The 21,856-nt window shown below is 43.1% G+C and overlaps 1 protein-coding gene across 1 annotated transcript in view; it reads left to right on the plus strand.

The window, feature by feature from the left end:
• The window catches only part of AFAP1 (actin filament associated protein 1), a gene marked incomplete at its 3' end in the record, with an annotated part of 109,466 nt that overhangs the window by 50,934 nt on the left and 36,676 nt on the right, over positions 1–21,856 (plus strand). Inside the window, exons 2-6 of the mRNA XM_088461749.1 lie at positions 6,775–6,903; positions 9,637–9,734; positions 16,932–17,040; positions 19,604–19,815; positions 21,172–21,351. Coding sequence (XP_088317875.1) covers positions 6,775–6,903; positions 9,637–9,734; positions 16,932–17,040; positions 19,604–19,815; positions 21,172–21,351 — 728 coding nt within the window. The remainder of the gene's footprint in view (positions 1–6,774; positions 6,904–9,636; positions 9,735–16,931; positions 17,041–19,603; positions 19,816–21,171; positions 21,352–21,856) is intronic.

Raw genomic sequence — 21,856 nt, forward strand, 5'->3', positions numbered from 1 at the left:
ACCACTTCCCTAACCTGTCTGTGGTCTCGCTGCTCACTGTCCCCGCTGCCACTTATAAATTATAACCTGTCACAACATATGTGGAAATGTTTTAAAAATGTATCGATGGGCCTACCTATCCCCATCTACACTTTTTGAAATGGGCCTCTCCCCATCCTGCACTTGCATTAAATGTGCTTCTCATAGGGCAGATTTGTATAATTGCTTATGGCAGTGGTTCCCAAACTTTCTTGAATCATTGCGTCCTAGAGTATCAGCATTTTTTTCACGGCACCTAGGCCTAATGTTTCTAATTAGGAAATTCTGCAAAAATTATTCATTTCAGTAAATTGTGTTATATCCTTAGATTCAGCTATGTGGCCTTAATCCAGGTACACACTAGACGATATGTCGTGCGGTGCATGCAGGTCTGGCGGACAATATAGTCAACGGGGGCCATGCTGCCACGCCGTTGCTCCCGGCATCGGCAAGTGTTTACGCAGTTGCCGATACCAGGACCTGCCGCACGACACATCGGCTGGGTACACATCGTTAAGTGTGTACCCAGCACAAGATGCAGTTATGCGGTGGTGGACAGGGTTGCAATTCTGTTTTCGTGCTTGTATTTTAGGATTAGCAGTCACCAGCTTTGGTTTTTCCTATCAAAATGACCATAAATAATTTGATCTGGCCCTTAACCCCCAACCTGTTGCAGGTGCCCTGAGGCACCCCAGGGTGCCACTGCACACAGTTTGGGAGCCATTGGCTTATGGGATTGCTCAACTGTTAAACAATTTTTACAAAAAATTTGGCGTTTTGCGAATACTTTCCTGGTTGCTTTTGGCGGTATCTGCAGCCACTAGGAAGACTATTCTTCAAACGTGGATGCGGCCAACACCACCATACATGGTGCTTTTGCTGTACAGATTATTTTAAATTTTTCCATGGAGGCCGCACTACAAAATTATTAGAGATGTGGGAAAGCTACATAGCTGTACTGTCTGAACCACTCCGGCAACGTGTTAAAAAACGCTTTCAAGCCACTACATGAATTGAGACTTGTCTTTGTGCGGATGACCCTCCCATTGCACATCCATCTTAATTACTTATGCAGGCCATACACTAGTACGACCAGCTTAAGATCATCTTCCCTTGAACTCCTCGGCAGCTCCCTGGCAGTCCCGGCCGCACGAGTGACACACGATGTACATACGATCTCCCGATACGATCGATCGTGTGTCTCTCTGATCATCATGAAAATGTCACTGAAATGACGGCGGTCAGACGCACGATGCATCACATGCGCAAATACACGGCATGATCTCCATACGATACGATAGATAATATGGGCTGCACATCTGATCATAAGATATGTTTTAAGAGTGGCGGGAACGTGCATCGGATTGTATCCTACCTAAAAACGACACAATTTCCACACGATTCATCGTACGATGGGTCGAAAATAGGGTAATCGGCCCGAAATCGCACTAGTGTATGGCCAGCATTACTCACATGTTCCCTGTACACTTTATGACCCTGCTGTGCCTAGCAGAATTATTTTGTATCATCATTTTGTTACTATTATGTTTTAGTGACTGATTTGATGTATGCTTGATTTATGGACATGGTAAAATAAAAAATAAAACGTGTGTCATGGTAAACCTTAGAAAAGGCACACACTGACTGTTGTAGCAACCAAATTACAATGCAATCTGATTGTAACTTGGGAGGACTTTTATTAAACCTAGGGGTCAATTCTATTTGATCACTTCTGTAGCTCCCATCTAAAATGACCTGGAGCTATTCAGTTTTCTTTGGCAACCAGTCCCGAGGTTGCACTTATTGCAGATTTCTTGGGCAGATTGGATTACTGTGATTTGACTATTGTAGCTGTGCCACGTGCTTCCATGTGGAATTAGCAGCTGAAATTGGCGAATATACATCTTATCGGAGTGGGGTCTATGTACTAAGCCTTGGAGAGAGATAAAGTGCCAACCAATCAGCTCCTAACTGTCACTTTACAGGTTGTGTTTGAAAAATGAGTTAGGAGCTGATTGGATGGTACTTTATCTCCATCCTCCCTCTCCCTCTCTCCAAGGCTTAGTACATAGACCCCATTGAGCCTTCATACCAGTACAATGTAGTACAATAGTCTTAGTAAAGCTGCAGTGCATGAAAACACACAAAATTGTTTCCCTAAAACACGTTTAAATTGTCACGCGTGTTTACCCAGTTTTCCACTGCACTTGTATGAACGAGCCCAGAGATGTCCACAAAGCATCCCAGCAATCCTTATTATTCTTTTTCCCGTTATGTGCGCTGATTTCCATTCAGAAACTGTTGTACCCAGTAACCCATTTTCAGTCTGTGTATATGTTAAGGGCCACGTTTAGTTTTACAGCGCAAGCCAAAATGTCTTTTTTTTTTTTTTTCTATGCTATTTATCTAATTATGCAAAGTAATGGTGCGTACAGACGGGACGATCGATAACTATATCGTTGTACGATCTGCCGGGTGTGCTGGACGATTGATATCGATCATTAAGCACATCACCAATTCACCAACGACTATAGCGATCTTGGGTCTTGGATCTATCAACGATCGCGGGTCCCTATAGTAACCCGGTCGATATCGACCGGGTTGGCCTGCATGCACGGGCGATAGACTATATTGATATCGTCCATACGTGCCCGTGCATCGCAGGTCGTTAAACACCGATAAATGCACAATTTGAATGATAACCATATGATCGATATTATCGCTCATATTGTCCATTTTAATCGTACCGTGTGTACGCACCATTACTAATGTATTAATACTTTGGATGATCTTTATGTCAAACGTGTGGGTTCAGGGATGTCCATGCATGGTCTTCTACATGGCTCCTGGGTAACATTGACATCTTCATTATATGGAAAATTGCCGTTTCCTAACCAGGGCCGAAACTAGGATTTTGGTCACCAGGGGCAAGACAGTAATTTGGCGCCCCCCTCGCCCGCCCATCATAAGATGGCCTTTTCTGACATAAATTTAATATCTATCTATAAATATATATATTACTATGGATATATATGGATAGAGGGTCCAGGATAGAGGTGACAAGACCAAGACAGAACAGACGGGACAGCAGAAAGGGGTAACAGGGACAGGAAAGAGGTGACAAGGCCAGGAAAGAGGGGATAAAGCCAGGGCCGAGGTGTCAGGACAGAGGTGACGGGACCAGGGCAGAGGTGACAGAACAAAGAGGGCAGGGTAGGACAGAGGTGAGAAGTCCAGGACAGGGGAGACAGCAACAGGACCGAGACAGGACAGTGCCAGGACTTAACCCCTCACCTTATTGGGCTCACTTGACACATTCCCTTCCCTTAGTGAGCACACTTAACAATCATCCCCTTTTTACTGGGCACACATAGCAACCCCTCATTTAGTTTGCCCTTACTAGGCAAACTTATCCCCCACCATCTGGGCACACATAGCAACCCCGCTCTCAGTGGCCCACATTTAGCACCCCCCCCTCCCCTTCCATTGCTGAGTACACTTAGCTCCCCACCCTCTCCTCCATACGGCACTTAGAACCCCCCTCCACCTTCCTGGACAAACTTATAACCCCTCCACCCTTGCCAGGAGACTTACCTCCATAATCCTTTCTTTCCCGGCGCACTGAGAGCCACCGGGTACAGCTGTCCGCATCTTCTCTGGAGTCCCGCTTCCTGGCTGCCTCCCGACTATCCAAACAGCCCCTCTGCAGTCACTGGCACTCCAGCTCCCGCTGATATGAGCCTAATGTCAAGGCCCTTCCAGTCAGGCTTCTCCTGCTTCCAACGGAGGAGTGGTCACCGGTCAGGTGCCGCGCAGCAGAGGAGCAGGAAGCAGAGGAGAGAGGAGGAAGGAAGGGAGGGGGAAGTTAAAACAGCAGGGGGTAGGACTGTGCGAAGAGCCTCTCAGCCAGGCTCAGCCGCACTTCTCTGCAGCAGGCTGCCGCTGCATGTAATACTGCTTGACAGGCGCAGCGGCAGCCTGCAGGATCCACTGAGTGGTTTCCCCCGCACTGCGGGGATGTGTATAGCTGGTTTGGTGGTCACGGGGGTGACCGCTCATGCCGCCCGCCCCCGCAAATAATTTCGGAACTGGACATCGGCACCTGAATAATCCTGCACCCGGGGCACGTGCACCTCCAGCCCCCCCCTAGTTGCGGCCCTGTCCTAACAGACATTACCAGCAGCCCCAATCTGTAATCACTGTGTTGCTAGAAAGTACAGCAGATTAGATAGAGGAGTATGTGTTAGATGTTCAGCGGGAAAGGTGCCAAGCTTCCATTACAGATCATTTTATTTAATACCTAGACACAATGCTGATTGCAGATACGGCAGCTGAATAAACGTGAGATATACGCCTAGTTAGAAGAATATTACATGCAGGGGGGCAGCTAACATGAGTCAGGGTGCGTGGTTTTGCCTCATTCTCCCATCAGAAACTGGGATGGCAGATCAGCGACTCTTGCGTGCCAGTTTGGCACGTAAGAGACTTTACATCTACTGTCTGTCACCTTGCCCTCACGGTGTCGCTTGTGATTGATCCTCTTAACGCTGCTCATTTCTGGAGAGCTAATAGACCGCTCTGTCAATGGCTGCTGCAATACACGGAACATTGACTGGCTGACGAGGTTTAGTGTATGGTAAGATCATCAAATAGGCAGGAAACGTGAGGTACCAACACCCGCAACAATTTTTATTTCTTCTGATAATGTTACTTTCAGATGTTTATCTCTGTAGAAACGATCTTTTCCCTGAGTGATACATGTAGTGTTTGAATGTGGAGTGAAACGATCAACCAATACTGCGATCGCTTAAAGCGCCAATTCCGTGAAAAAGTAACTTTTGTAATTTTTATCTTTATTTTGACGTCACTGTTGCAGGATGTAAGAAGCAGCTCAGTAGTTACCTTTTTATTTTCCCCTTTGGTTTGTTTCTTCAGACTGTTTCTAATGATACATATAGTAGCTGTATAGATTTTCCACAATGTTATGTGACTACTACGACAACCACAGTCATACTGCACCTGATTCAGTGAGCAGAGAAGCTTTTAGCTCTTTCTTAAGGCTCATACACTAGACGATAAATTGAACGATATGGACGATATGGTTCATCACGTTCAATATCGTCCGGTGTGTATGCATGATATCGTTAACGTTGTGTGCTCCTGCAAATCGTTAACATTGTCTTGCATCGCCTGAACTTGCAGGGCAACCTGACCATATAACGTGCTCAGGGATGAGGGAAGGTAGAGTCACTGGACGATATCGTTCAGTGTGTATGCTTCATGTCGTTCCCGACAATGAGCCCGGCAGTGCGGGGAAAACACTGAACAATATCGCTCATGGAGCATATCGTTAAGTGTCTATGCGGCTTAGCACTGTGACATCCTTGGCAAGGTCTACACTGAGACATCCTTCCCCTCTTTCTCCCCCCTCTGTCATCACATGATATGCTGAGCGTCTGATGGGCCTGTATCTGTGTAGTAGATTGTGACTGGCAGTCATACATCGTTTCCCTACAAGGAGATTTTGAAAGGCGTAGGGCTGATTTAGTGACAAGGGACCAGGGTGCCATTCCTAGGCCATGCGGGTAGATCTGTCATGTCTGGTTGTGTGTTCTCCATTGATGATGATGATATTTGCTTCTACATAATAAAGAACGGTATCCGGATAGAAGATCCACAATGTAAAGGTCAATAGATCGACAGGCTTAAAAGGTTGACATTTTCAAATGGTCGACACAAACATGGTCAACGCATGTTGTTTGAGGTTTTTCAACATTGCTAGGTTTAGGGTTAGAGACTAGACGGAGGGTTAGGATTCGGGTTAAATTACGGGAAATACACGCGTCGACAATTTGCGTGCCGACCTTTTGCCCATTTCGACCTTCTGCACTGACGACCTATTGCATGTCGACCATTTGGTGTCGATCCATTGACTGTGGAACTTTACATCGTCAATTTCTTATACCACACCCATAAAGAATTATCCAACAACCAAAATAAATCAGAAGTTTTACTTTTCCTGTTCTGAGTTTTTGTATATCTGAAGGAGTAACAACTGCTTTTACCGTTATCTCATTACCTGGCTCGTATATGTACGACAGATCCCGCCCCATCAGCAAGACTGGTGTGTGTATGTATATATATATATATATATATATATATATATAATATGGCATACATGCCTACCTTCCCGGAAGTTTCACGATTTTTCGGGTAACCTCCCGCACCCCTAGAAGTGTGGGCATTCTCCCGCATTCTGCCCACTTCCTAGTGAAGTGGGGAGAATATGACCAGGGATCGGCGGGTCCATGCGTTGGGGGCAGGGCCTAATGACGCATTTCTATGAGCATTGCGTCATTTAGCCCTGCCCCTATATATCATTGAAATTTTTTGGGGGTTGGTTTGTTACCGTGGTTTGCTACAAACCCACTGCAATGACAGTGGGTTTGTAGCCTTTTAGAATATTGCTCCATTTTAGATAATGTTCTGTAAATGTGTCCCTACACTATAAACATTCTCTTTCAGGGGTCTATTTACTAAGCAGTGTTAGGAGACAAAGTGAAATCAGCCAATCAGCTCCCAACTGTTATTTTTTTAAACACAGCAGTTAGAAGCTGATTGGCTGGTACCTTCTCATTTCACTTTTGTCTCCTAACACTGCTTAGTAAATAGACCCCATAGTCTCATAATCCAGACTGATTAATGTCCTATCCTTCTCATTATGCTTCAATATGTCTTTCTTGAACTGCCTTCTAGAAATGGAGGAGTTGATCGTGGAGCTGCGATTGTTTCTGCAACTGCTGGACCATGAATATCTTACAACAACCGTCAAGGAGAAAAAGACGGTCATAAGCAGCCTCCTGCAGAGGATACAGTCATCCAGAGGTCAGTGAGATATCTGCTGCCCAAGGAAAGCTCTCTCCCTGGGTAACCCGGCTGGTGTCCTGCACATGAAGTGGATGATTCAGTTGTGTTATGACAACTGTGCGCACAGCTCTTGGGATTATGTTGTTTCTGGTTTTCAGTGTTTGTTTGTTACGTATTTATTTTTTCTTGGGTTTTTCTTTTTGCACACTGTCTTTATTAGCATATGGGTAAAAAGGTTATAATATATGTCGGACATGAAGAGAGCGGTTTTAACACCCTCCCCTAGTTTTACATTTTTGTAATAAGAGGGGAACAAAATTTCCATGCGACACACAAACAAAAACTGAGGGGGTAGGAGAGGAGCAAAGACGGGTGAGATCACTGTCCGCCCCTCCGGTGTAGAGCGAGCCTCAAGTAGCGAGAGGCAGCGAAGATAGGTACATAGACAAAATTCACGGCAAAGCAGCACTCCTAGATCTAAATTAGAGCCCTTGAACTCCAGCCAGCTAAGACATATGGCAGCAAGTTTAGCATTTCCATCTAATGCGGCCAATGTAATAGCCTCCATTGACACATAAAAATCAAGACCACGGTACAGATCGACGGAGGGGCAGTTGGGTTTCCACTTTTCTGGAATAACTGCCACTTTACTGAAATGTCTCAGAAGAGATTTCTCGTAGGTAGACATTGGTTATTTGGTGATATTAATAATCTAGAAGCCCGGTTGTAGCCATGTATGAGCTTGATATCTAATAATGCAGCGTTAGAAATTTATTGCAGAAAGAGCATACTGGGGGCGGCGTACAGAAACAATCAGCGGATGTACTCTGGATGTGACTAGCTGATAGGGACTGTGTCCGCTGCGTTGGAGGCAGCGTGGTAAAGGTTTTGGGCTAGATTTAGGAGTTCTAGCTGAAAACGCCGGGAAAGTTCTAGTTTTCCTCTTTTTTAAAACCGAAATCCTGAGTTCCAGGTTATCATTAGTATCATTATTAGCCCAATGTACCTTTTTTTTCATTAAAACAAAAACAATAGGTTTTACATCTTACAGCTTTATCTAGTTGTTTTGTTCGTGGAGACCCTTGTTTGCTCGTATCCAGTTGTGTCTGGGGAATTATTGTTTTGTATTATACCTTAAAGCCCAAAAGATATTTTTCCAGTGCAGTCTGAGGTGTTTCATGCTGTTGGCAATGAGTGAGAAGGGCCACACTGCTGCGTAAATCTTTATCAGTGCGAAACGCTACTACATGAAGAACTGCCGCATTATTTATATAGTGATACATACAGCATTGTATCATACTAATATTTCTCCCTCACGCGTTTCTTTCTCTGATGGAGCGATCAACTTGTGACTACTCCATGCCCGGTGTTATAATAATGAGACTGCTCTCCTGTAGCTGGGGTTCAGCCATTTATCACCGCGACTCCACATTGTAGAATGGGGACTTGCACTACTCCCTGATACATAGTAACAGTGAACATGTCGTTTCATTTAAAAAAAAAAAAAAAAAAGTGTTTTTATTGAAAGTAAACTACGTTCTCCTCCATCATTTAACAAGGATACAGGACTAACACAGGCAAGTACAAAAGGCATATGATTCCCAAATTATGACTATTGAGAAACCGTAGTATAGATGCATCTTCATACACTCAGGGGTACATTTACTAAGATGGGAGTTCTGTTAAGAAGTGATGTTGCCCAGAGCAACCAATCATATTCCAGGTATTATCTTCTAGAAGGTGCTAGATAAATGAGAAGTAGAATCTGATTGGTTGCTATGGGCAACATCACTTCTTAAAAGAACTCCCATCTTCGTAAATTTACTCCCTAGCCTCAATACACCATGTGGCGCAAATGAGCTGCAAGATCCCTTGAGACCTGCCTTAAGCCAAGCATCATTTTCCCCTGAAAATGTGTCTCCATCGCAAACAGATGTGACAAACTGTTTCACGAGGCTGCACTGATTCATTTGGTATGTACTGTAACACTTGTGTATATATGTGTGCGTCTGAATCTGTATATGAAGCACAAGGAACTTTGGCAAGGAAAAAGTAACGGCGGGTCCATCGTAACACCTTGTATACAGATTCAGACTCGGTCGCACACAGATGTACCAGTGTCGCTCCTCAAATTAATCTGTGCAATCTCGGGAAGTGGTTTGTCTCATCCGTTTGTAACTAACGGGGGAGGGGGAAAAACGTTCGGCGCAAGATGGTCAGATGGGACCTAATTGTGGACACGTCTGTAAAGTGAAAGTTTTTAAGTCCTGCAGCCTAAGTGACATGTAAACTTCTGTAGCAAGAGGTAGGTGGGTGAGGGAGAGGAGGATTCAGAGGAATACCACGAATAGCATTCGGATATGTTTAGTTGGGAGGGTAACGTTCATCTGCAGGGGGCAAATAGTGGATTAGGGTTCAGCTCTGAGAATGGTCTTCGGATTGTGGGCAGGGTATAAAAATTATAATCAGTATGTTGTAACGAGTTGTACCAAATGTACAATATTTTGGGAGACAAATATAAATATTAATGTTATTGCATATAACCTGCCCCAGTTCTGCCCCCAAAAACGATGGACTGACATCTCTGGTCGTCACTTACAGCCATATGCTTCCCATGTCCCCAGAAACAGGGGGAATTCAGCCTCTGCCTATATAATAATTACGCTTCACCACATGTTATTTGCCATGTAGCGAAAAAGTCTTCATTACAGCTCACATTGATGTCTGGCCGTTCACCATTCTTTCCCGCAGAGTTTGAGCTGAAAAACCACGTTCACAGGGCAGAGACCTCGAGCAGCGTGCCGGCTCCTCCGCAGATGCCTCTCCCAGAGATCCCTCAGCCCTGGCTGGTAAGATGCCTGTTGTCCCATGTAGCGGCTCACTACTGTGTCCTAAGTAAATAATCATTATGCCTGGGAGCAGAGAGGCAGGCCCTGCAATGCCCGTGGGATATATCGGGTGGTGTATTTAGCGCAGCAGATGTAGTCACATCAGTGTTATCTTCGTACACATCTGTCCTGTTACTTTTTCCTGGAAAGTGCTTGGAGTTTGCAGAAGGGTGGGAGAGACTAATGTGCAGCATAATATTTTAGTAGCTGATTTAATCTTTGCTAGTCATTCAGGCCAAGCAACCTGCACTTTCTCCGGCTGTTGTTGTTTTCATAGCAGTATATCTCCCAGGGGCAGTAGAATGTGGTTTCCTAAAACGCCGTGCCAGTGGGACATAATGCCAATTCGTAGGCAGGAGTTTCCTATTACCAGCCCAACTCCCACATTGTCCATTTTAAAATTCCTGAATGACACCCCTATCATCTGAATGCCAGAGGCCCATTGCCTTCCTATATTATGGCCTGTGCAAGAAGGGAATGTCCTTTTGTTGCCTGTAGAACTATTATGTGTTTCACCTATGAGTGTGATATTATAGGTAGATATATAATTACACACACTCTCCGCTCAGTTTGTCCAGTTTTTCGAACTATGTGATTACGTTTTTAATTAGTCGAGGGTATGTCCCAGTCCACCTGTATAGTTTGCACAAGGTGCTCTCCCATCTCCCGCTCTAGGGCGGTGCCACAGGCGTAAAAAGTACAACTAGGTTAAAGATTAAAAAAAGCTTTTCCGTATTCCTACATAAATCTTACATGTCTATTCTAATGGCCTAAATGAATCATGGAACTGTCGGGCCGCTTGCGCTGTGTTTATTACTTGTGGCACGTTTGTGGACCATTTTATCACATCGATCGGAAAGAGTCTAGCAGCACGGTTCTCTGCCGCAATGTAACATGGAGACACAAAATAGTCCCAATCCCACTAATGGACGACGTGATCTAAACACTATCGGCTCTGAGCTCTTGCAATGTTATAGTCCTCTGCTCAGTAAGGAACGCGCCTAAAAGTGCGCCCTTTCCATTCATCGGATTTCAATACTATATGAAGTCTAGTTCATGTACTGCTGCGCTACATGAAGTACAGTGCTGCCCCAAGTTCCCACTGTACTACTCTAGAAGTGCCCTTTCTCTGCCCGAATTCTGCACTCAGACCGTACACAACTGTGCTGCACCGCAACCACCTCCATCCGCACACACACGGTGTTCCAGTGGAAATATATGTGCACGGTGGGGTTTGCACTGTAATGCTATATTGTGGGATTCACAAACTGCCTCCGATGACCACACCAAATGTGTGGAAATGGTAGGTAGTGGGTGCTGATTGTGCCCAGCAAACGTTTTACCTGAACGTGGCATGGCATTGCCAGGGATGCCAACATTAATTTTCTTCTTCAGGGTCCTTAGGGCATCCACAGGGATACCATGGGGTGTGTGTGGTTGGAGAGATCTGGGCACCAAACAGTCAAAGCTTTAGCTCCCAGGATGCATTGGTCCTCCACATATACCCCGCCTCCAGCCACAGGCAGAACGTTTTACGTTTGGTGCCTGCGGGACCGGTCGCACCCTTAGACTGGGGGACTGCTTCGGCACCCCCAAGCTTTATTTTTAAGTGTTTATTTTATTGTTTTCAGAGCAAGCAGCGAGACTTCCTGATTGGCGCCTGCGCTACTGCTCCATCTACCTTGAGGTGCCCAGCAAAAGTTTTACCTGAACATGGCATGGCATTGCCAGGCATGCCAACATGCATTTTTCAGGAACAGCAAACAAAGCTGCTAGTTGCAGAGACTGACACGACTTTTGCAGAGTAACAGATGGGCCACAGTCTCTCAACTAATAGATGAATATAAGTCGAAATGGAGATCTCGGAATGCACAACTTTATTTTTCCAATCTTTCTATGGGTAGAGAGTAGCATCCAGCATAACTCGCCAAGTTCAATCCCTGCCAGCAAAAAACAAGAAGGTGTCTTTTAATCTTTCCCTCAGAAAAGTATATTCCAAACTAAACAAAGCAGGTGCTAAGTGTACTATACTTTTTTTTTTTTAAGTCACAAAATCGCATTCACTGTAATTCACGGGATATATTTGCCTGTGATTGTAGAAGGAATTGCATCCTGGGTGGGGATGGCTTGCTGTAGCTATTATGTGAATGGATCCTAGTTCTTAGTAAATTGATAGGCTGCCTCTGCTGGTGAGATTTACATAATTGATGTTAAAATATGGATTTCTGTTAGCGCCAAATCAGTGTAAACATGCCTTCCTCCTAATAGCCATATGGTTTTATTCTTCCCATCATTAGATTTCCTGGACAAGTGCTAGTTGTAGAAGTAAAATGTCCCTCTCAGTATGTATATCTGTGAGGTCTCTGTGCGCAAATGATTCTGTCTTCTTTAGTCTAGCAGCCAAAAGGAAAAAGTGTGATTCAGCGGCTCCCACAGACATGCTGACAGCAAGTCTTACTGAGCCAAATGGGCTACAATTTTTGAAAGTGAGGTAGAATAACATGCTGGGAACAGAAAAGGGATTTCACCTGACCTTACATTTGGAGGGAATTTCTCGTCTCGTGCTTTATATTTACCCAAACGGACAAGTGCCGAGGTCCGACCAATAGAAAGCTGCAAGTTATGTCACATGTCCAGTTACTTGATTCTATTTAGAAATCACACTATATTTACTTCAGGAATCGCCATGTAGACTTAAAAATTCAGAATAGAGCACCTCAGTGCTTAGAGTGTGGGATCTCAAGGCGGGATTATTAAAATCTACTTGTGACATATCTTTATGTATACACTTTGTAGACCAAAGTGATTGGACACTGGCAGCAAATAGATCAACGAGATTTTATTGACGTCAGTACTTTGTAGGTCCACCACGTGCAGTGATTACTGCAGACACCCTTCTTGGCAAACTGTCCACAAGTTCCTGGACAACAGCAGGCGGTATGTTTTGCCATTCCGCCTTAAGAACAGTGACCAACTGTGCCACTGAAGAAGGTCGAGTAGGCCTAGAACGCACCTGTCACTCCAATTCGTCCCAGTGGTTCTCAATGGGGTTAAGATCTGGACTCTGAGCTGGCCTGTCCGTCCGGGTTACCGAATTTTCTGTATACCATTCCAGCGTCGTCCCCTGAAAATGACAGGTGGCATTGTCGTCCTTATAAAAACATTCTTTTCCGTAGAACTGCAAGTGCATTGACCTCCCTACGAAGTGTTCTTGTCGAAAACCACCACATTAGTGGCCATTTGGAACCCGCGTGCAATTGTATGCATGGTATGCGTTTTGCTTGCACGGGGGGGGGGGGTCCAATCACTCTTGTAAATTTTTATTGCGTTAACCATTTTGGGTCATATTCAATTACAGCTGGGATTTTGATAAACCTTGCAGTGTTTTTTTCCACAGCACCAAGGTTTTTCCTATTCATTTGCCTGCTGGAAAATGAGCCACGGTACTTTCAATAGAAAATAACACAGCGTCAGGTACAATGTTTCCTAAAAAATTATATATATATATCTGGAGTAGCCTCTGAACCCCTGAAACATTGGACCCCCCCCAATTACTAATTAGGCAAGTGGAAGTTTCCATTTAGCTTAATTAGTCCAATAATGACATGTCATTATTAATAGTTAAAAAAAAATAAATCCTAAAATTACTCCCAAATCTACTTTTTTTTGTTAATTTATGTACCCCAAATTTAATTTTAGCATTTATTTGAACCAAAAAAAGTAGCTTCCTATCATTTTTTTTAAAATTGGCCTTAAATTACCCCCAAATCAAATTTATTTATTTATTTTTTTAATTTTTTATGGATAATTTGTTTGTAATTAAATAAAAAAAAAAGGTTTTCTTATTTATGCACAAAAAAACTATCTGCAGCATTTTTTTAAATAATATTCTTTGGGTCAGTAATAAACATTATTACTGTTACCCAGTATTTTTACAGGTTTCTGCTGTAAAAATTACTGCAACAATTTTTATTTTTTATTATTGAATACCAAGTGTTTTGGGTGAGCGTATACCTGTGGTAATGGAAAAATGGTCTGTAATTTTTACTTTAAAAAAATCATACGTCAATTAAATGTGCCCCTTAATGTTTGGTTAACACAAGCCTGTAAAATCTGTAAATGTAGCCATATAGGATTTTCACACCGGTTGCTTTTAGGGTTTGTCCATTGAAGTTTAATTTTTGTCATTTTTATTTAATTTTCGCAGAAACAGAAGTTAGTCTGAAACATGGAGTTTTCCATGACAGACCAATCCTCAGTGAAACATTGCTAGACAGCTTCAAAGAACAACTAGTACAATCATAAATTGATTCCATCTGTGTTGACATTGGCCAAACACTGAGGCTCAGCCCGGCCCTGTAGTAACCATTGGTGTAACGCTATCTGACTCAGACATGAACCGTTTGTGTTTCATTTCCTTCATTGCCAGTTTTCTGTATTACTTCCACATAGTAGAAAACAAAAGGAGATTGACTTAAAATATTGACTTACAAATTAATTATGAATGGCTTTTCTGGCTCAGTGGCCCCCACTGTGCCTAAGATTTATGCCTTTAGATGTATTTATGTTGTGTAAAGTAAAACCTTAAGATGTTCTCCTCCTTACTGTAAGGACTGGTTTACTCTTAGGACTTGTCAACCTCTCCCCATATTTTTTTAGTCTCTGATTTGTTGTGGCATTTTGAACTTGTATACGTATAGTTGTAGTATATAATATATTAGAAAGTGTACCTGATACTTAAATTCACTGGAGGCGCCTGTAGGATAAACCAATATGCAGCCTATCCGTTTGCTAAGAGCTAGTTACCTCGCTGAGGCATGAGGCACCAGATTCCTAGTGAATTGATGAGCAGTGTTGTGATGAGATTGGTTCAGCCTAAATAAAAGCCTGTCTTCACAGATATAATAGGTTAAAAAAAATGGTACCAGTTACTGTTTCAGCATATACAGTCAGGTGCATAAATATTGGGACATTGACAGAATTTTCATATTTTGGCCTCTGTTCGCCACCACATTGGCTTTGAAATGAAACAAACAAGATGTGCTTTAACTGCAGACTTTCAGATTTAATTTGAGGGTAATTACATCCAAATCAGGTGAACGGTGTAGGGATTACAACGGTTTCTATATGTGCCTCCCACTTTTTAAGGGGCCAAAAGTAATGGGACTATCAACTCAAAAGCTATTTCATGGACAGGTGTGGGCTATTCCCTCGTTATTTCATTATCAATTAAGCAGGTAAAAGGTCTGGAGTTGATTCTAGGTGTGACATTTGCATTTGGAATCAGTTGCTTTCGACTCTCAATATGCGATCCAAAGAGCTGTCACTATCAGTGAAGCAAGCCATCATTAGGCTGAAAAATCAAAACAAACCCATCAGAGAGATAGCAAAAACATTAGGTGTGGCCAAATCAACTGTTTGGAACATTCTTAAAAAGAAAGAACGCATCGGAGAGCTCAGCAACACCAAAAGACCTGGAACACCACGAAAAACAACTGTGGTGGATGACAGAAGAATTATTTCCCTGGTGAAGAAAAACCCTTTCACAACAGTTGGCCAAATCAAGAACACTCTCCAGGAGGTAGGTGTATATTTGTCAAAGTCAACAATCAAGAGAAGACTTCACAAGAGTGAATATAGAGGGTTCACCACAAGATATAAACCATTGGTGAGCCTCAAAAAGAGGAAGACCAGATTAGAGTTTGCCAAACAACATCTAAAAAAGCCATTACAGTTCTGGAACAACATCCTATGGACAGATGAGACAAAGATCAGCTTGTACCAGAGTGAAGAGAAGAGTATTGAGAAGGAAAGGAACTGCTCATGATCCAAAACATACCACCGCATCAGTGAAGCATGGTGGTGGTAGTGTCATGGCGTGGGCATGTATGGCTGCCAATGGAACTGGTTCCCTTGTATTTATTGATGATGTGACTGCTGACAAAAGCAGCAGAATGAATTCTGAAGTGTTTCGGGCAATATTATATGCTCATATTCAGTCAAATGCTTCAGAACTCATTGGACGGCGCTACACAGTGCAGATGGACAATGACCCGAAGCATACTGCAAAAGCAACCAAAGAGTTTTTTAAGGCTAAAAAGTGGAATGTTATGCAATGGCCAAGTCAATCCCCTGACCTGAATCCGATTGAGCATGCATTTCACTTGATGAAGATAAAACTGAAGGGAAAATGCCCCAAGAACAAGCAGGAACTGAAGACATTTGCAGTAGAGGCCTGGCAGAGCATCACCAGGGATGGAACCCAGCGTCTGGTGATGTTTATGCGTTCCTGACTTCAGGCTGTAATTGCCTGCAAAGGATTTGCAAAAAAGTATTAAAAAGTGAAAGTTAGATTTAGGATTGTTTAGTTTGTCCCATTACTTTTGGCCCCTTAAAAAGTGGGAGGCACATATAGAAACCGTTGCAATTCCTACACCGTTCACCTGATTTGGATGTAATTACCCTCAAATTAAATCTGAAAGTCTGCAGTTAAAGCACATCTTGTTTGTTTCATTTCAAAGCCATTGTGGTGGTGAATAGAGGCCAAAGTCTGAAAATTCTGTCAATGTCCCAATATTTATGCACCTGACTGTACATTATTGCGAATGCGATTTAATATTCCAGTATTGGGCAAAGTACCCCAAAAATAACCTTTTTTTCATACTTTTTATTTTGCATTTTTCATTTAACTCGTTTGAGATTAAACAAAAAAAAGTTTGCTTTTTATATTTTTTTTTGCATTTAAAAAACAAAAAACGCAAATCAGCCATATGACTCAATTTAAAAACCTACAGTACCTTCTTAATGCCCATAAACAGCCGTCTATATGGTTCTGCTAGGAAAATGATCAATTTGTGAGGGGGGGGTCCAGGATGGTCTCCCCACTTTTTTATGCACTTCTCTCACATCTCATTTGGCAGTCAGTTCGCACCCCTGGGAGTACCGCGAATAGGCATTTTTAATTGGATTGAAGAGTTCTCGGGAAGAACAAACTCGCAATTTGCACTTAATAGGATTGACCCCTATGTATTTAGGACATAAAGTCCTCCCAATGTTGACAATGCTAAATGATTAGGCATCCTGTGTACCTGCTGTGCTATATAGTATTAACACATTTAGTATTATGTTCTCTAACCTTGAATGTTTCTGTCACGGCAGCCTCCAGACAACGGGCCTCCACCTTTGCCTACGTCGTCGCTCCCGGAGGGGTATTATGAAGAAGCTGTGCCGCTCGGCCCTGGTAAAGCTCCTGAATATATAACTTCCAGTGAGTTAAGAGCTGCATCATGAATGCACAGCATTAGACCCGTCATGTATCCAGCATTCTTTATTGTACACAGCACGTCCGCAACCACATTATACACAGAGTTGAACGCAAATCAGCCGTAGATGCTGCCGGGTGGCATGGATGGAACTAAATGCATATATCCTCCTGTATGCAGAATTGTATGTATTGTTGCAGTACCCACCTCTCCATCCCATGCACTTGGTTTTATAGTCACCAGGACGCACTTGCACTTGGCGCAAATTATATGTCTGGAAACTGGCGGCTATATGCTTCTGCCCATCACTCCATAGCCCGCAGCGCCGACACTGATCTCTTACTACATGAAACTACCCTGTTACAGCCTGGTTATGCCGCCTCGGTTGCATTGCTCATACTCGCATACGATTGGCTCCGGAGCATGAAGAGCGTCCAAGCATGCAAGGCAAACTGGCGTTCAACTCTGTATCAGGCTTCTAATGTACAGCTCGCTTCACTCCAGCTTACAATATAGCAGCTTCCATAACATCTGAATATAAATGCCGCTTCGCTTAAAACAAACAAATCTATAATTTGATAATGGTATCGGTCAAGGTTGAAAATGCCATTATATGACAAATAAAAACTGTGAATGTCGCATTCTCCTATCTTGGTATGTGTTTCTTCACCAATTCTGTCACAGAAACCACTAATTTGGACACGGTGTAAGTCAGTCTCAGGCTGAGTATATGTTGTGGTATTGCCAAACACAGCTTGGCTGCAAGGCATTGTGGAACATGTAGATCTAAGAGGCTCAGCAAGCCATGTCACATTACTCCCCTTACTGTCCGACAAAATAACACTTCCCTCTGTCACAGATCTCTCTTAGAAAAAAAAATACTCCCTCAAAACACCTCTATAATTGATTCCATGTGACACTAATTGAGATGCCTGACATTATCCATAACCCATCCACAGTTTATGATGGCTGCCATGCGGTGTGGTAGCGAGCGCACATTGTCTTGGCAAAAAAATAAATAAATAAAAAAAGTCATCCTATGTGCTAATCGTCCATTGCAAAAATATCCTTTTTTTTAATATTATTATTTTTTTTAAATAGGATTTACTATCGTATTTTTGCATGTTAAACACATTTCATTTAGAACATTCCATAAGAAAAGCCAAAAACAAGACACAGTCGGGTAATGCTGGCGGTGAGCGGCGCCCTTTTGACCTCTGCTCTTGACAGCATTAATGCAATCCAGGCTTTGGGGAGGCTATTCCTGGTCACACAATAGGTTTGTTTTCCATTCTTGAGAATCTGCTCAGTGTCTTGGGAAAGAAGGAGTGTCGCTTGCATTTGATATAACCGGATGCCGACATTTGATATTGTTTGCGCAGTTACAAACCAATTTATCTGCAAATTTATTTAAACCAAAAAAAAGTGTAGAAAAAAGAAAAGGGAAAATCTGAAGGTGATTAGATTTTGTGGTTTGAGGTTCGGAGCGAGCCAAGCCATTGGGTAACTCTTCCAGAAAGCAAATCAGCAAATATTCGACGGCTTGTTCTCTGCAGGGATAGAACATTATTCACAGTTTGGTACCAGCGTGCATTATATGTTTCATCTTTAGTGTTTGTTATGGGATGGAGCTGGACGCTTTCCATGTTGTGATATTGCTAGTTAGATCAACATGAAAATGATTTATTTTGCGCGAGAAGCCAAGACTGTCAGCTGAGAGGACTTGGCGTGCTGTTTCGGGCGCACTATGCTGTTTGTATCATCGGAAAATAAGAAATTAGTTCCCATCTGAACATGAAGACGTTGGGGGTCTGTAAATGATCCAGCACTGGATAAATAGTATCCAAAATATAGTTCATTTTGGGGCAGATGTACTAAGCCGTGGAGAGCGATAAAGTACTAGCCATTCACCTGTCATTTTTCAAACACAGCCTGTAAAGTGACAGAAGCTGATTAGTACTTTCTCACCCTTAGGGGCATATGTATCAAAGCTTGATGTGAGATAAAATTGTGAGATATATATCACCAACCACTCAGCTTCTAACTTACATTTTGCAGGCTGTGTTTAAGAAATGATAGTTTGGAGCTGATTGGTTGGTATATATATATATATATATACACCCATACCCCTTGGTCTCTAGTTTTCACCCAATCAGGTGATGCTTCCATGTAGTTGAATACTGCCGTGCAACTTTTGGTAAACACATCCCTTTTATCTTTCTAGCTTCCATCTGAGGTTTTCAGCCATTTCTTTTTATCATCAGTAAAAAGTTGTCACTTTTTGTTTTTCCGGGATATGACCTTGAGCTGCTTTCTGGACACAGTTGATCAAAATGTAGAGAGCTGTGTAGTTTCCAGGACCAAATAAAATAAACAACACGATTAGATACTATAAATATATAGATGAAAAGCACAGAATGAAGCCAGACCTATGAATCACTGTATTTAGTAAAAGTTATGAGGGCATGTACAAGACAATGCATTATAGTAATATGAAGGTGCTAAACCACTTTAATGTTGTACATTGTATTAAGGCTTTATATAGCCCTATTCTTTTATGTCTTTAAGATTATGACTCGGACGCTATGAGCAGTTCCTATGAATCTTATGATGAAGAGGAGGAAGATGGGAAAGGACAGAAGAAGAGACTTCAGTGGCCGTCAGAAGAAGCCTCTATGGACCTTGTGAAGGACGCAAAGATATGTGCATTCCTCTTGCGGAAGAAAAGATTTGGGCAGTGGACTAAGCTTCTATGTGTCATTAAAGAAAACAAATTAATGGTAAACTTGGCTTACTGATTAGCAGAGAGACTGAGGGGGGTGCATGCTCTTTGTGTCACTGTAAAACGTTTGGTACCTCGTTATATGCAAAGTGCAACTTGATCTGGAACATCTAGCTGATCGGTATGCAGTTCTCGAAGCCGGCGGACCTAATCCCGACAGCCGGCTTCCCGACTGCGTAATCCCTGCGAGGGTTAAATGACAGGCGTCTTAAATTTAGACGCCTGTCGTTTTACCGACGCTGGGAGACTGGCGCCCGGCATCCCGATCAAAGTGATCAAAGGGGTTTCGAGGGTTGGGTTTGGGTCTCCCGGGGAAAACTTAGGGTTAGGCACCTCCCTGGGAGGTTAGGGTTAGGCTAGGGGGAGTGAGGGTTAGGGTTAGGCACCCCCGGGGGAGATTTAGGGTTAGGCACCCCCCCCCCCCGGGGGACTTCGGTTTAGGCGGCGGGGAAGGGGGGTTAGGTTTAGGCACTTAGAGGGGGGATTAGGGTTAGGCACTGGGGGGGAAGGTTAGGGTTAGGGGGTAGAATTAGGTTAGTGAATACTTACCTAGGGACGATCGGGATTTTCATCCATGTTGGGCTGCCGCTGTCGGGATTTGAACCGCCTGGCCAGTGGTCTGGCGGTAAATCATACCAATTCCAGCTGATCATCTTATTTTAAGAAAAATGGGTAGAAAATAAGCTAAAATGTGTTTTTTTTTTTTTTTTCATTTGACTGCGGAGTGGAAATGGCAATGGGTATACAGAAGTTTAACACTTCCATGTACCTTACAGATGTGTCCTCGTACATCTAGCCTCAGTACTCCATGCGGCGCGAGACGTCTGGAGTGAGTGAGCGGCGGCGGTGAGCGGTGTAGCGTCCTTTTCAGCTGAAAATGCGTCTTTGTTGCAATCGGATGCGACAAACCACTTCACAGGACTGCACTCATTAATTTGATATGCGGCACTTGTCTATCTGTGTGCGACTGTCTGAATCTGTGTACGAAGCACAACGGAACTTAGTGTGGGAAAAAAATCGCAGCCGCCTCATCGCAGCGCTTCCTACACAGATCCCGTCACTCAGTCGCACGCATTGCATTGGGCAACATTTGATGCAAAAAAGACGCTCAGCGCAAGCCGCGTCGTATGGGACCTGGCGCTGTTTGGCGTGACTGCAGCGCGTGTATATGAGGACACACCTGTATATAATTATATTATTTTTCAGTTGACCTTTAATTAAAATGACATGGCCTGTAATTATGACAACATTCTTATTTAGAGGTCTTTTCATTTTCTCTCTCCTGTTACTAGTTCTCCTGCTCCTTTCCCTCCCTGTCTCAGTCATTGATCATTGGATCTCTTCTCTTTATCAGTGCTATAAATCCTCCAAGGACCAGCAACCACAGATGGAGCTGCTGCTGAGTGGCTGCTCCGTCTCTTACGTACCAAAGGACAGTAAAAAGAAGAAGCATGAGCTGAAGATTACTCACCAGGGGACGGACGCTTTGGTTCTTGCTGTCCAGAGCGAGGAGCAGGCTGAGCAGTGGCTGAGGGTATGTGACATTTACATCATGCTGCTCTATACCGAGCATTGGGTTTGCTTATAAGAATGGGTCCTACCAATTACACCAGCAACCAATGACATCACGGTAGCTCATTATGGCTCATTTTCATGAGGGATGACTTTTATTTCATTTTTTATGTCCTTTTTGACAAAAAAAAAAAATCAGATAAACAGTAACTTCTTTAATAAATATATATAACCCTTTAACAATGTTTTCAGGAATCTATATAAAAACCTTTGTCCCTTGCCACAAACAATAGAGATTAACTACTCGTTGCTGTGTAATCGGATGGTTTTCGCCAAAAAAAACAGGCGAAAACGGGAGGGGCAAAAAAAGGACTGGCAGAAAGTTTTCACCATCTCAGACCAGGTGAAAGTAAAATGCAAAATCCCTATTTTTGACTAAAAAATATGGGGATTTATTTCCGAACCCTTTGGACATCCCCCCTAATGAGAAATGACCCTACATTTTTTTCGAAAGTTGTGTAATTTGG

This window comes from Taudactylus pleione, unplaced genomic scaffold (genome assembly GCF_031769625.1).
Source record: "Taudactylus pleione unplaced genomic scaffold, aTauple2 ptg001091l, whole genome shotgun sequence".
NCBI classification, from domain to species: domain Eukaryota; kingdom Metazoa; phylum Chordata; class Amphibia; order Anura; family Myobatrachidae; genus Taudactylus; species Taudactylus pleione.